Here is a 14,734-nt window from a genome sequence, read left to right as displayed (position 1 = left end):
GAGATTCATTTTTCTGATTTTTCTATTTAAGTCTGAGGATAGAATAGAGACAGAAAGGCCTGTATTTGTGGTCTGCTCTGGGGATGTTTGAATGCCGAATTCCAAAGAATAGCAAGAGAGATAAGAAAACCTTCCTCAATCATCAGTGCAAAGAAATAGAGGAAAATGATAGAATGGGAATAACTAGAGATCTCTTCAAGAAAATCAGAGATACCAAGGGAACATTTCATGCAAACATGAGCACAATAAAGAACAGAACTGGTATGGATCCAACAGGAGCAGAAGATATTAAGAAGAGGTGGCAAGAATACACAGAAGAACTATGCAAAAAAGATCATGTTCCAGATAACCATGATGGTGTGATCACTCACCTAAAGCTAGTCATCCTGGAATGTGAAGTCAAGTGGGCCTTAGGAAGCATCACTACGAAGCTGGTGGAGGTGATGGAATTCCAGTTGATCTATTTCAAATCCTAAAAGATGATGCTGTGAAACTGCTGCGCTCAATATGCCAGCAAATTTGGAAAACTCAGCAGTGGCCACAGGACTGGAAAAGGTCGGTTTTCATCCCAGTCCCAAAGAAAGGCAATGCCAAAGAATGTTCAACCTACCGCACAATTGCACTCATCTCACATGCTAGCAAAATCTCATACACTGGCAAAGTAATGCTGAAAATTCCCCAAGCCAGCCTTCCACAGTACGTGAACCATGAACTTCCAGATGTTCAAGCTGGATTTAGAAAAGGCAGAGGAACCAGAGATCAAATTGCCAACATCTGCTGGATCATCAAAAAAGCAAGAGAGTTCTAGAAAAACATCTGCTTTATTGACTACACCAAAACCTTTGACTGTGTGGATCAAAGCAAGCTGTGGAAAATTCTGAAAGAGACAGGAATACTAGACCACCTGACCTGCTTCCTGAGAAATCTGTATGCAGGTCAGGAAGCAATAGTTAGAACCGGGCATGGAACAACAGACTGGCTCCAAGTTGGGAAAGGAGTATGTCAAGGCTGTATATTGTTACCCTGCTTATTTAACTTACATGCAGAATGGATCGTGCTAACTCCTGGGCTGGATGAAGCACAAGCTGGAATCAAGATTGCCAGGAGAAATATCAGTAACCTCAGATGTGCAGATAACACCACCCTTATCGCAGAAAGCAATGAACTAAAGAGCCTCTTGATGAAAGTGAAAGAGGAGAGTGAAAAAGTTAGCTTAAAACTCAGCATTCAAAAAACTGAGATTATGGCATCTGGTCCCATCACTTCATGACAAATAGATGGGGAAACAATGGAAATAGTGAGAAACTTTATTTTCTTGGGTTCAAAAATCACTGCAGATGGTGATTGCAACCATGAAATTAAAAGATGCTTGCTCCTTGGAAGAAAAGCTATGACCAACCTAGACAGCATATTAAAAAGCAGAGACATTACTTTGCCAACAAAGGTCCATCTAGTCAAAGCTATGGTTTTTCTAAAACCATATGGTTTTTCACAACCATCATGTATGGATGTGAGAGGTGGACTATAAAGAAAGCTGAGCACCAAAGAATTGATGCTTTTGAACCATGGTGTTGGAGAAGACTCCTAAGAGTCCCTTGGACTACAAGAAGATCAGGCCAGTCAATCTTGAAGGAAATCAGTCCTGAATATTGATTGGAAGGAGTGATGCTGAAACTCCAATACTTTGGCCACCTGATGTGAAGAACTGACTCACTGGAAAAGACCCTGATCCTGGGAAAGATAGAAGGCAGGAGGAGAAGGGGACGACAAAGAGATGGCTGGATGGCATCACCGACTTGATGGACATGAATTTGAGCAAGCTCTGGGAGTTGGTGATGGACAGGGAAGCCTGGTGTGGTGCAGTCCATGGGGTCACAAAGAGTTGGACATGGCTGAGCAACTGAACTGAACTGAAAGTATTAGCAGAGTCCGACAGATCTGAGCAGACCAGATGGAAGCAGTAGAATCAGTGGGCAGGAGTGGGTGGTGGCTTGAAACAGCTCTGAAGGGCCCAAGGACCAAAGATCTCATGAGATGACTTTCTGGATTGCTGTTCCCCCCAGCCCCCTACCCGGGAGCCCGGTGAGGTCGCCGCTGTCTAGAGACCCTATGGTCATCTTAGGCCACATGGAATCTCTTGTGGAGATATAAATGCCTTCCATTGTCCCCCGCTGTGCTGTGCAAGAATTGTCAGCATTTTCTTGTGTCCCTCGACCCAAACAGGATTGGGAATCACTGGGTTAGAATCCTTGTAGAACACACCCACCTGCCATTGTTATCCTGCCTCTCATTTCACACCCATGGGCTTTGCTCTTGGCTGTGACTTGAATTCAAGGAATGAGAACACCAACCAAACGAGATGTTTTTCACTGGGGAGTTGATGCTCTTATCATCACTCCAGGCCAGGCCACTCCTCCATCACCTTTGGTTTACTGTCAGGATGGAGGAACCTGAGAGGAGTCGGTAGCTTTCCTCCTTGGTTTATACATATATTTTGAGTGTCTGATAATGATTAGATTATGCACCTTGCCTCTCCTTTCAGGTTAGTGACATAATAACCCCTGTTCCCTCGTCTCCTCCTAACCCACCTTACATCCCCCCTCTGCCTTGCTGCCTTGATTCCAGGTTTCCCTCTTGCTCCTCCCTGCACAGTGTCACTGCCCTGATATAAAATCTGCAGGGGCCCCTCACTGCCGCCACATCACCTCCTAGAGTGTCTGCCTTTTCTTGTCCCCTCCCTCTGCACCTCGCCCCCTTTACCCTGTGCCTTTAAGTCCCAGTTATCTCATAACTCAGCTGAAGTCCAAGATTCACTAGACAGCAGTCCCCAAACTGTTTGGCATCAGGGGCTGGTTTTTGGGAAGACAGTTCTTCCACAGACAAGGTGGGGGGATAGTTTCAGGATGATTCAGTAACACATTACATTTACCATGCACTTTATTTCTATGACATCAGCTCCACCTCAGATTATCAGACATTAGGCCCCAGAGGTTGGGGATCACTGCCCTAGAAGCTTCCACTCCCCCCACCTGCCCCCATCTCTCCTTAGGTCTATCTCTGTGGGATGCAGAGGTGTTTTTATTTAGGCTGTAATCACTCAGTGCGTGTTAGTTTTTTCTCACAAATAACGACTCCTAGTAGCTCAGATGGTAAAGAATCTGCCTGCAAGGCAGGAGACCCAGGTTTCATCTTTGGGTCAGGAAAGATCCCCTGGAGAAGGGAATGGCTACCCACTCCAGTATTCTTGCCTGGGAAATTCAATGGACAGAGGAGCCTGGCAGGGCTACAGTCCATGGGGTCACAAAGTTCACACGACTGAGCAACTAACACTTTCACTTTTTCACTTTACACCAAGACAAGATTTGTTCTCTCTTTCTCCCTGCACTGCAGAGCTGGGCAGATAACATCACGTGTTGTCTGTAAACAGTGCTTGTTGGTCTCCATGATTCTCTGAATCCAGACTGCTTTGGGGCTATTTCTGATGAAGACTCTGTGGCTTGTACCTTCCCAGGTTCACTATAGTGGCGGAGAGTCTGCAGCAGGTTCGTCAGCAGCTTAAAAAGCTTGAAGAGTTGGAACAGAAATACACCTATGAACATGACCCCATCACCAAAAACAAGCAAGCCTTATGGGACCGCACCTTCAACCTCTTCCAGCAGCTCATTCAGAGGTAACTTGAGCAAGATGTTTTTGCACCTTTTGCAGTTATTTTACCCAAAGGAAAATTTTATGGTAATTCAGATAATTTAGAAGGGTTTAATAGGATATGTAAAAATGTTTATGGCTTCCCTGAACCAGGTCTTCCTGAATCCCTTGTTTATGCCAAGGGCATGTTTTTCTTGTGACCTCCTACTCTGGTAACCTGTCTCCTTCTCCCTGGCCAATCTGTGCCGAGACCTGTTGAGTCTAACTTGTATTTGCCCTCTCTTGCCTAGTCCTTGGTCTCATCATATTTCAAGCTCTCTACTGAACTCTTGCATTGTAGCTTTTCAAATGGTTGCACCCCAGTCCCTTCTTCCCTCGTCCCTGTGACCCTGTACTCTGCCATAGCAGAGTTCTGTTTGATCTGTCATCACCTGCCACTCTGAGGGGAGCCCCTCATCCAGTTACCCAAGCCCCACCTGCACAGCCTGGCCCTCACCAGCCATTCCACGTTAGCTTCTAGACATGCCCCATTTCCAGGCCGACTTGACCTCGTGCCCACCCTGGACATTTGCTTCTCCATGCCTCTCCCATCAATATTTCCTCTGCCTCAGAGCTTTCTTCTCTGGGAGCTCATTGAGAACCTGCGTCCTCAATGTTTCTGCGTATATCCCATCATGAAACTTTGGCCAGAGTTCCTGGGCAGATGCTATCTCCCTTCCAGAGTTGCACAGTTCATTCTTTATTCTCCTGTTTTGGATTTTGGTTGTATCATTATCTATGCATTTCTGTTACCTTTATTGCAAACCGGAAGGTCTTCGTAGACAGAGAGGTGCCTCTGTCATCTTCTTCTACCACCAGGGCCTTATGTAGTGCCTTACCCAGGGCTAGGTGTTCCCAGTGCGCTTAGTAGGTCAATAAATGGCCCTGAGTAGAAGAGTAGAGTTCATATTGCAGATTTTAAATGCTAACTTGACATAATAAAAATTTATGTTCCCTGTGGCTAATGTCCAGACAGGAATGCCCAAATGTTGGATTTTGAAATTGATGCACTCAACTTTTACTCTCTACCTTGATTTTGAAATAATCAAGGACATTTACTTGGGTTTTGGAGTGCAGATTTCATTCTTTTTTTAAATTAAAATTAATACTTGGAAGTGTTTATTAGGTAATAAATATTGCTAAATAATTTTACTAGAATAGCAGTTTTCCAAAGGATGTTTAAAATTTAAGTTTCAAAGCATGGTGGTAAGCAGTATGCTACTTGGTTCATTTTCAAGTATAGTAAAATTTGTTTTTGTTACTGTTTTTTATTTTCAAATTGAGGTATTATTGATAGATACATTATATTAGTTTTAGTTATACAACAATAGTGATTTGATATTTGCGTATGTTGCAAAATGATCACCACACTGGTCAGTGAGCAAATTTGATTCTTAAATTTGTAAATGAAGAGAATCCAGTTGAGACTTTTCATTGTTGAAGAGTATCACAGCTCTTTGCAATTACTGATTTTGTTGAGTGCATCTGTTAGACTTGGGGATGTCTTTATCGACTGTAAAACTTCAGTTTATTCATCCAATTGGTTAGAAGTTTTTCAACTATTTTTTAGATCGTGCCCTCTAAGCCCCCTCTCCTCCTTAGGGAAAATAACTTTTACTGCCTCAACTTTAATGGAAATGCTAATATATCCTTTGCTGGGTATTTACAGCTCATTTGTGGTGGAAAGACAGCCCTGCATGCCAACTCACCCTCAGAGGCCATTGGTCTTGAAGACTGGAGTCCAATTCACTGTGAAACTGAGGTAATAAAGAAAAGATGGAACCCCCACACCTCCTTAAGGGCTTTGCTGGTGGCTCAGATGATAAAGAATCTCCCTGCAATGCCGGAGACCTGGGTTCATCTGGGTCGAGCAGATCCTCTGGAGAAGGAAATGGCAACCCACTCCAGTATTCTTGCCAGGAGAATTCCATGGACAGAGGAGCCTGAAGGGCTACAGTCCATGGGGTCGTGAAGGGTCGGGCCTGACTGAGCGACTAACACTTTCACTTTCTTTCCACATGTCCTATCACAAAGTTTGTGACCCAGCTTCCTTCCACAACATGGTTATATAGGGGGGTGCTTTAGAGGAATTTTGCAGTAGGTATTTTAATATGAATTCTTACTTAGAATATCTAAGAGTCTTTCTATTCAACTAGAAATATAACAAAGATGTGTGTGTACACACACACACCACAATTTTTTCTAGTTATAAGTATAATGAATGTTTACTGTAAATAGCAATTCAAAAGTGCAGAACTCTGCACATGGTAGAGAGTAAAAGTTCCCAGCAGCCTCATCCCCTCTTGAGCGTGAGCCTATAACCTGCGCTTTATGTTCCCCCTGAAATGGATACAGTGTGTGTAAATGACTGGTACATTTTTCTGGTGAGTGTGTGCATAACTTTGGTCAGATTCTCAGAGTTGTATGTGATCTCAATATCTGTAGACTACCATAGTAAGCAGCCTGGTGTAAGTCCTCCCAGAATTTTGTCCATGTCTACAGGAATATATAAATAAATACATTGTACTTTTATATACATGTGTTTTTTCATGCATAGACTTGTGAAAGTATATATGACATGATATATTTCATTTTTAAAAACCAGAGTTCTGCTCTCTGTTGTTTGGCAGACTATTTTTCTCCTTCGTAATAAATTGCAGAAATGTTTCCATACGAGAATGTCCAGCTTTACTTCCTTTGGTTGCATGGCTGCGTTCATTTATTAATAGCTTTTCCTCTACTGATGAGCAGCTGGACTCGGAAGAGCTGGGCTTACCTTCAGAGCTGGCCCCAGTCATTTTTCCACGGTGCTGCTGAGCTAGGCCCACAGGTGTTGCGTCTCGGCTACCAGTGCTCCAGCACCAGACTCTGACACCCGTAAGGTCCCAGAACTCACGCTGGCAAGGGGAGCAATCTCATCCCATCACGTGCGTGACTAAAGGGAGCCAGCCAGTGAGGGGCTCTTCCCCGGGCCTCCAGCTCGTCAGAACAGAAACACGCTGGAGTCTCAGCCCAGGGCTCTGGCCCTCCATCTTTCCACACTGCCTGGAGTGGTTAGAGAGATGACCCTCATTTTCCTGACTATGGGTCAGAGTTTTTATTTTCTCCCAACAGGTTAAGCATTAGGTACAAGTTTTGGTAAAGGGTAAAGTTTGCTGTTTTTTACCTCTGTTGTTTAGTTGCTCAGTCGTGTCTGAGTCTTTGTGATCCCATGGACTGTAGCCCACTAGACTCCTCTGTCCACGCGACTTCCCAGGCAGGCATACTGGAGTAGGTTGCCATTTCCTCCCCGGGTGCTCTTCCCGACCCAGGGATCAAACCTACGTCTGCATTGGCAGGCAGTTTCTTTAGTGCCGAGCCACCTGGGAAGCCCATTTTTTACCTACAGAATTAGCCCCAAATAGAAATTTTGATAAACCCCAGCATTGGGGAGGCAAAATGGGGAAGCAAGTGCCCTCACTACATTTGGTGGGAATATAAAATCTGTTGCTTGCTGTCAGAATTTAATATTACAGTTTTGTCCCAGCAATTTCATAGCTAGGAATTTATCCTACAAATACACTTAACAAAAAAAAATCCAAGTAGACATACAAGGATGTCAATTTAATTGTTTGTAATAACCAAAAACTGGATGGGGTGGCAGTTGTTGAAATGTTTATCAATATGGAATTGGCATAATAAGTAAATTGTAATAGATAATTTTTTAAAGTAATTATGACTTTTATTTTTCTTTTCAGGCTGCTGGTGAAATTGCAAGAGCTGAATTATAACTTGAAAGTCAAAGTCTTATTTGACAAGTAAGATATCTCTAATATTATCAAAGATACATATACTATTGAAACGTTGGTTTTGTTAACCAAACATGGACTGATGCAGCAGGGCTGTTAGTGATTCTAGCAGATTTAAATCAGTGATTCCTGGGTCTTGGGAACTTTCTCTAAGAGCTGGTAGCAGTGTGCCTTTTTAGATGACAAATGAACAAAAGTGTGAGAGCATTTTATGCGTATGTGCTTGTTCCAAGCAGCTACCACCTCAACTAGGCCAGCCCCAGAGAAGAGGCACTTGGTCAGGCTCCAGGCTACCCGATTCTTCGGCCAGTGTGGGCTTGTTTTTGGAGTGAAACTGATGGCATTTTGGGGGGCATGTATGGAGCCTGCTGGCTTTACACTTGTCTCTTCTGAACAGTAGGGATCCAGGAATGGGCAGGCTCTCAAGAGGTCTAAATGGAGCAGGTCTATCCTGTTTTGTCCTTAGACCCTGAACCGAAACTAGCAGTGACCTAGGCACTTACATTAAGCAACAAGATGGCTTAGCCCCTACCATCCCCCCTTGATATATTTAATGCTTTTGTTGGTGTGTTGACTAAGTTTCAAAACCGTTTATGATGCTCCAAGTCACTTCCTCTGGCTTTTGTCTCTTTCTATTCCTGTAACTATAGCCCTCTTTGTTTGTACCTTTGTTTTCCTCCCATTTTCTTTGGTTTTTCTGTGTATCAGTTAGCTTTTGCTACATAGCAGATAACCTCAAAACTTAGTGGCTTAAACTCAGAAACGTATTATTTCTATTATTCTGTGAACTGTGGGTGGTCCTTCTAGTCTGAGCTGGCCTGGTTGCCGCTGGGTGGTCTAGCGTGACCTCATTATATGTCCGAGGTCTTGGCTGGGATAACTGGGCCCTTCTCCGTGGGGCTGTCAGAGTGGCCAGCATGGGCTTCCTCACATGGCAGTGGTGTTCCAAGTGGGTCTAAGCAGCAGCATGCTGGGCCTATTAGGCTAGACTTGGAACTTGCACAGCACTGCTCCCATCCATCATGTCTGGAAAAGCAAGTCAAAGTCCCCTGATATTCAAGGGACAAGGAAATCTGTTCTGTGTCTTTAAAGGAAGAGTTGCAGAGAATTTTGTGGCTGCCACAGTTTTGCCACAGTCTGCTTAACTCGGTATCTCTTTCGGTTTGTTCTTGCCTTTTTGTCTTTTCTGTCTGTTACAGTTCTGAGTTTTCTTCTTAGTTTTGACAGGAAAATCGGTCACTGTCATAGCTGACAGTGATTATCAGCCACAAAAGCATTGCATGTCTAGTTGGGACAGGAAAGGAAGCTAACTCATTTAACTGGGTGTGCGCTAATGGTCTCTGACCTTCGCCTGCCCCTAACATACATTATTTGTCCAGAATATAACAACATTATTGCTGAACTTATATGATTCTGGTCTGTCAAAACTTTAACCTCAGATTTAAAACTTGGCAGTTTCCCCAAATAATTGACTATTCAGGTACTTTCATGAAAGCATTAAAACTAATAAAGAGCAAAAATAAAACTCGAGCTGTCTCTTTGGAGGGTCCTCTGAGTTCTGTAGCCCAGAGCAGTGCTCTCTGCTCAGTCCCCAGGGCTTAGCTCATTGCTTCCTGCAGAGGGAGTAACTGCTCATAAATTGTGATAACTCAGGCTTACATTCCTGAGGGTGTCTGTGCTGTCCTTACCCGTTAACTGGTTTCCTCCTCCCGGTGTGCTGTGTGGTCGGTGCTGCTAGCAGGATGTACAGAAGAGAAAAGGTAAGGCTCAGTTTACTTGCCCAAGGTCACCCAGCAAAACTTGGCAGTGCTGGTGTGGGTTGATTGACGGACTGAGTGAATGACAGGGAAGAAAACCCACAGGTATAGATTTATTGGTTATTGATCTTAATACTTTTATATGTTTGTGAATGCGAATTTCACATTTTAAATACACATGTATGGTTACTTTTTTTTTGTTTGTTTTCTTGCAGAGATGTGAATGAGAGAAATACAGTAAAAGGGTACGTTTTGCACTCTGTTTTGCTCTCTGCTTTGTTTAGGCGTTGCTTTAACAGTTCCCAGCCTTTTAAGTATCCCTTGCCTGTGTTGTCTAGGTTTAGGAAGTTCAACATTCTGGGCACTCACACGAAGGTGATGAACATGGAAGAGTCCACCAACGGGAGTCTGGCGGCAGAATTCCGACACCTGGTAGGGAGACCCATCTCCCCCTTTTCTGCTGTGTCTGGCTTATCAGGACTTATTTGCAATGGACTGGCACTCTGTGCCATATGTGATGTAGAGGGAAGTCTCCCTGGGAGGAGACTTCTAGAGTTTGTGGCTGGTGACTTCAGCAGCAGTCTGAGAATCTTGGCTCCTTCTCCTTGTCCCAGGGCTCTTCACTTTCTCTTTCTGCCCGTCTCTCTCTCAGACATACCTTCTTTGGGGGGAAGTGAGCTCAGTAAAATATTCCATAAACCAGTGTGCACACAAGCTCTCTGCATGTGGCCCCTCGACGACCTCAGTGATCACTCACTCTAGACTCTTGGAATCTTCCTGAAGGTCGTTATTCCCCCACATCCTGACTGGTGCTTCCCCCCCTCCAAGTGTGGCAGACCCCAGGGGTCTCTCCTGGGCCCCTTCATCACCATTTCCTTCCTGGGGTCTTGCCTGCAACCACTGTCTCAACCGCTTTGTCTCCAGAGGAGTAGGCCCGGGCACCGGGCAGTGGAAACCAGCAGAGGGGTTTATATGGGTGGTGCCTTCTCCCCTCTCCCTGGAGATTCGGGGCTGGCAGGTATTCTGCAGATGTGTTGGTGCTGAGCCCTATGCACTTCCTGGCCTGGAACCTGCAGGGAGATTCAAGGCACCCTTTTTCTCACTGGCAGCCATCTCATGAGCCCGCAAACTCATGGTTAGGAAGCTGGACCTTAAGTGAGAGCCTCAGTCCAAACCGGGGAGTCTGAGGGTGTCCAGAGCTGTTCCGGGGGCTCTGAGTTGCTTCCTTAAAACCTACATGACTGAAGACCTTTTCAAACGATGGTCTGAGAGGCTTAAGACACTAGGCCTGTCTGGGAGATTCTGCTGAGGGAAGTAGAGGTGGGAGAAGCTGTGCCCAAAGCCTGGGGAGCATGGCACAGCTGGGGAAGGTGATGGGGATGGTTCAGGACAAGCTTGCAAAGCCTGGGGAGCATGGCACAGCTGGGGAAGGTGATGGGGATGGTTCAGGACAAGCTTGCCCAGGGGAGGGAGCAGCATTCCACTTCCCTGGCTCCTTCTGAACCCTGCGGTGTTTGCAGGGTGTCAGGACGCTGGGGAAAGGCACTCCCCCTCCACCTCATAAACCCCCATAGGGTCACTGCACCTCCTGTTCTGCATCCTCAAAATATTTTCACCTCCTTCATTCCAAGTCCCCACTTGTTTTGATTTGTAGATGGAAGTAGCAACTTTGAGGATTATTATATAGCTATTTACTAAGATTTTTTTTTTTTTTGTAGCAACTGAAAGAACAAAAAAATGCCGGTGCCAGAACTAATGAGGTAAGTCTTTTTCTGTCGTGACTGGTCTCTTAACTAGCAGCTCTGTCTGGTGAGCTTGGCTCCATGGCCCTGGGGGTCCCGGGTGGCCAGGGACAGCTCACAGAGGGCTGAGCAGTGGGAAGACCAGCAGGCGAGAGTGGCAGACAAGCTCTGGGGCGTGGTGCACGTGTGGCAACAGTAGAACCACTCTGTGCTTGTGCTTTCTGGCTGTCAAGGGATTTTGCCTGTGAATTTTCTGGACCCTCACCAGCAGCCCAGCAGAATAGGTACAGTGGGCTCCTGTGTTACTCACATTTCACAGGTGAGGAAATTGGACCGCAGGAAGTTTGCAAGAGTTAGCTAAGCATGCACAGAAAGTAATTGTCAAAGCTGGAATCGGAGGCCAGCTTCATGACTGCCCTGCCAAAAACTGTGTGTGCCCTGTCCAGTGCCGTTATCCTTCTGTCAGCGCCCTCGTCACAGCTTGTCCTTGAAGAGCTATGTTTGGGATGCATTCAGATATGAACCATGGGCAGAGGACAGAATGGCTGGAGTTGCTTTGGTTTGGTTGGATTTTGTTCTTTGTGCCTGCCTAGCGCTCTGTCCTTCCCTACCACAACCAGCAGAGGGCGTGTGGAGCTGTGGGACAGGTGCCCGCCTGGGCCTGACCAGACCTCATTTTTGGATCTTGACTCTTAGTAACCAACTAGGGACTTAATTTCCTCTCCCGGGAGCAGGAATGGAGTCACACCTCTCTGGTTCTAAGGTTGTTGTGAGGCTCACATTAGATAATGTGTATGAAGGCACTGGGAACACAATAAGCTTTCTACCCAAACCAACCAAGGCACTTTATAACCTGCCAGGCTTATGCAAATCTGCTCTCCTGGTAGATAATCACACTTGGAACATGTGTACACTTTCCACCCCTTGTCAGCCTGAGGTGTGCAGCCCAGGCCAGGCGGGTCCATGGTGGGCAGAGGGGACTGAGGGCCGGGAAGCCTTAGGTTGTGAATAAACTCATTAGAAGTTGCTATTTCCCTAAAGACATTTTTTTCCCCTTAATCCATAACCCTTGCCAGAATATTAGAAATCTGGTCTTTGAGGGAACACTGAGATACTTGGGATAATTAAATCTGGGAGAGATTATTAAAAGCTGCTGCTGCTAAGTCACTTCAGTCATGTCTAACTCTGTGCGACCCCATAGACGGCAGCCCACCAGGCTCCCCCGTTTCTGGGATTCTCCAGGCAAGAACACTGGAGTGGATTGCCATTTCCTTCTCCAAAGCATGAAAGTGAAAAGTGAAAGTGAAGTTGCTCAGTCGTATCCGACTCTTAGCGACCCCATGGACTGCAGCCTACCAGGCTCCTCCGTCCATAGGATTTTCCAGGCAAGAGTACTGGAGTGGGGCTAGAATCTTCTAAATTGTGCCTGATTGGGTTCATGCTTTCTGGAGCTTGTTAAAATGCTTAGTAGTTTCTTGCTGATTGCAGGATCAATGAACCAATCACTGTGTTCGTTTTTTTTTCCCGTTTTCTTTTTCAAGGGTCCTCTCATCGTCACTGAAGAGCTTCACTCTCTTAGTTTTGAAACCCAGTTGTGCCAGCCTGGTTTGGTCATTGACCTGGAGGTAGGACTTACATGTTCCAGGATGGGAAACTTTATTTTTACTTTAAACTGATGCATGTACTTTAATTTTAGACATACTTATCTAATTGCTAAAAAAACACTGCTGTTTTCAGCCATTACTCTCTCAATGCTAATTTCATGGTTCAGTCTGCCAGAGAACTTAGTTAACCTTTGTCTGAAGTGAAAGTTGCTCAGTTGTGTCCGAATCTTTGCGACCCCATGGACTGTACAGTCCGTGGAATTCTCCAGGCCAGGAAACTGGAGTGGATAGCCTTTCCCTTCTCCAGGGGATCTTCCCAACCTAGGGATCGAACCCAGGTCTCCCACATTGCAGGTGGATTCTTTACCAGCTGAGCCACAAGGGATGCTCCAATAAGCCAGATGTTCCAGTTGAGATGCCCTGTGTTAATTTTTTTATAAGAAGCTTTGACATTTATTTCTAATTGAAAATATATGTCAAAGATAAATTCAACTAAAAACCAAAGACTGTACCTTTACATTCTTAATTTTTAAGAATAAAATTATGCAAATGTACACAGGGTTCCTTGTTAGTCTGTGAGGCTGCATAGTAGTCTGCAGGTACTGTTTCTGGGATTCCGAGGATTTCAAGGTCTTTGTCATCTTGTAGACGACCTCTCTACCTGTCGTGGTGATCTCCAATGTCAGCCAGCTCCCAAGTGGCTGGGCCTCTATCCTGTGGTACAACATGCTGGTGGCAGAACCCCGGGTAAGGAAAACACATCTACTTTCATACCAGGGTTTAAAGACCGCCCCTGCTCTAGTTCTGCATATTTGAAAGAGCCTATATGGGCCAGATGTTGGGGGAAAAGTGGCACAACTCAACTCACGGCTAAGGAGCTGAGTAGTTCTGGAATAGCGAAGCATTCCAGAAGCATGTGTATGTACTAGAAATTAAAAATCGTGGTTTTCCTTCCATGTGAATAAGCTTGGGCAACAGATGATTTTGTGTTATGCTTTTTTAAAAATGTATACACTTGCTAAACAAGCAGGCTCTGTTCTTAAGAATGCGGATACTCATGGTCTATTAGTTACAATTGATTCTAGTTATTCACTGTACTTAGGTTCTTTGAAGTCACTGTGAACACTGATTTAGCGGATACTGAATCACTGTGCCTAAGGGAAGTATGGGTTCCCGTCAGCCTCTGGCAAAACCCTTGCATCTGCAGATCAATACATCACCTTGTTTTGTTCAAAGATCCCTTACCTAACATACTTGTTGATTCATTAACATCGAACTCATGGCAAACAGCTTTATAACTCAGTCTGAACAGAACTTATATATCATGTGCGTTTGCTCCTTAAGGCATTTAGGAACACTAGACAGCACTTCAACTCACCTTTGAGGGGCATATTTAAAAATGAAATCACCAGCAAAAAAACCTACAGAAATGCAGAGACCACAGCATTAAACAGATCTCAAAGAAGACACTTGGGTGTAGTGTGAGAGCTGAAACAGGAAGGCAGAGCATAGCTTTGTTTGACTTCAACCGGAAACACATGTTTGGCGACTCAGAGTTTTCACGGCTCTGTGCCTCGGTATGTCCACAAATGAGTGCCAAAGTGCCACGAATATTGATTCGGGGGTTAAATTTTAGTGAGTAGAAAAATGCACAGATATGAGTCTGCAAATAGTGAGAACTATTTCTCTTCTGCTGTGAAAATATGTGTGTCATAGACTAGAACTAAACTTTGGCACAGATCCGTGTTTCCATGCTGAGCTTGTGACTGGTGACTCATCAGTGGCTTTTAGCTTCTCGGTGTTTTCTCCCTAGAATCTGTCCTTCTTCCTGAACCCACCTTGTGCACGATGGTCTCAGCTTTCAGAGGTGCTGAGCTGGCAGTTTTCTTCTGTCACCAAAAGAGGTCTCAATGTGGACCAGCTGAACATGCTGGGGGAGAAACTTCTTGGTATGAGCATATTCACTTTTTATGTAACCAACGATCAGAATTCATAAAAAATATCTTGACTTCTCCTTTCCCCCCTTTGCTCTTTATCTTCAAGGTAGGAGAGTGTTAGGAATCTATTGGCTTTTCCAGCTGCCATTTATTATAGCTAAGTGAGAGTGATGCCTCACTTTAGAATGAGATACCGACTTGATAGATTTAAATGAATCATTT

At 44.9% G+C, this 14,734-nt stretch overlaps 1 protein-coding gene across 2 annotated transcripts in view; it reads left to right on the top strand.

The window, feature by feature from the left end:
* The window catches only part of STAT1 (signal transducer and activator of transcription 1), a 40,705-nt gene that overhangs the window by 12,277 nt on the left and 13,694 nt on the right, over positions 1-14,734 (top strand). For both annotated transcript variants that reach the window (XM_068967436.1, XM_068967437.1), the window contains exons 10-18: positions 3,512-3,670; positions 5,354-5,446; positions 7,422-7,481; positions 9,445-9,474; positions 9,568-9,661; positions 10,948-10,989; positions 12,513-12,596; positions 13,224-13,322; positions 14,389-14,524. In XM_068967436.1, coding sequence (XP_068823537.1) covers positions 3,512-3,670; positions 5,354-5,446; positions 7,422-7,481; positions 9,445-9,474; positions 9,568-9,661; positions 10,948-10,989; positions 12,513-12,596; positions 13,224-13,322; positions 14,389-14,524 — 797 coding nt within the window. The remainder of the gene's footprint in view (positions 1-3,511; positions 3,671-5,353; positions 5,447-7,421; positions 7,482-9,444; positions 9,475-9,567; positions 9,662-10,947; positions 10,990-12,512; positions 12,597-13,223; positions 13,323-14,388; positions 14,525-14,734) is intronic.

The sequence above is a fragment of the Capricornis sumatraensis genome, chromosome 3 (assembly GCF_032405125.1).
Source record: "Capricornis sumatraensis isolate serow.1 chromosome 3, serow.2, whole genome shotgun sequence".
Classification (NCBI taxonomy): Eukaryota; Metazoa; Chordata; class Mammalia; order Artiodactyla; family Bovidae; genus Capricornis; species Capricornis sumatraensis.
The sequence above is the reverse complement of the archived record's forward strand: the minus strand, read 5'-3'. Positions and strand labels throughout refer to the sequence as shown.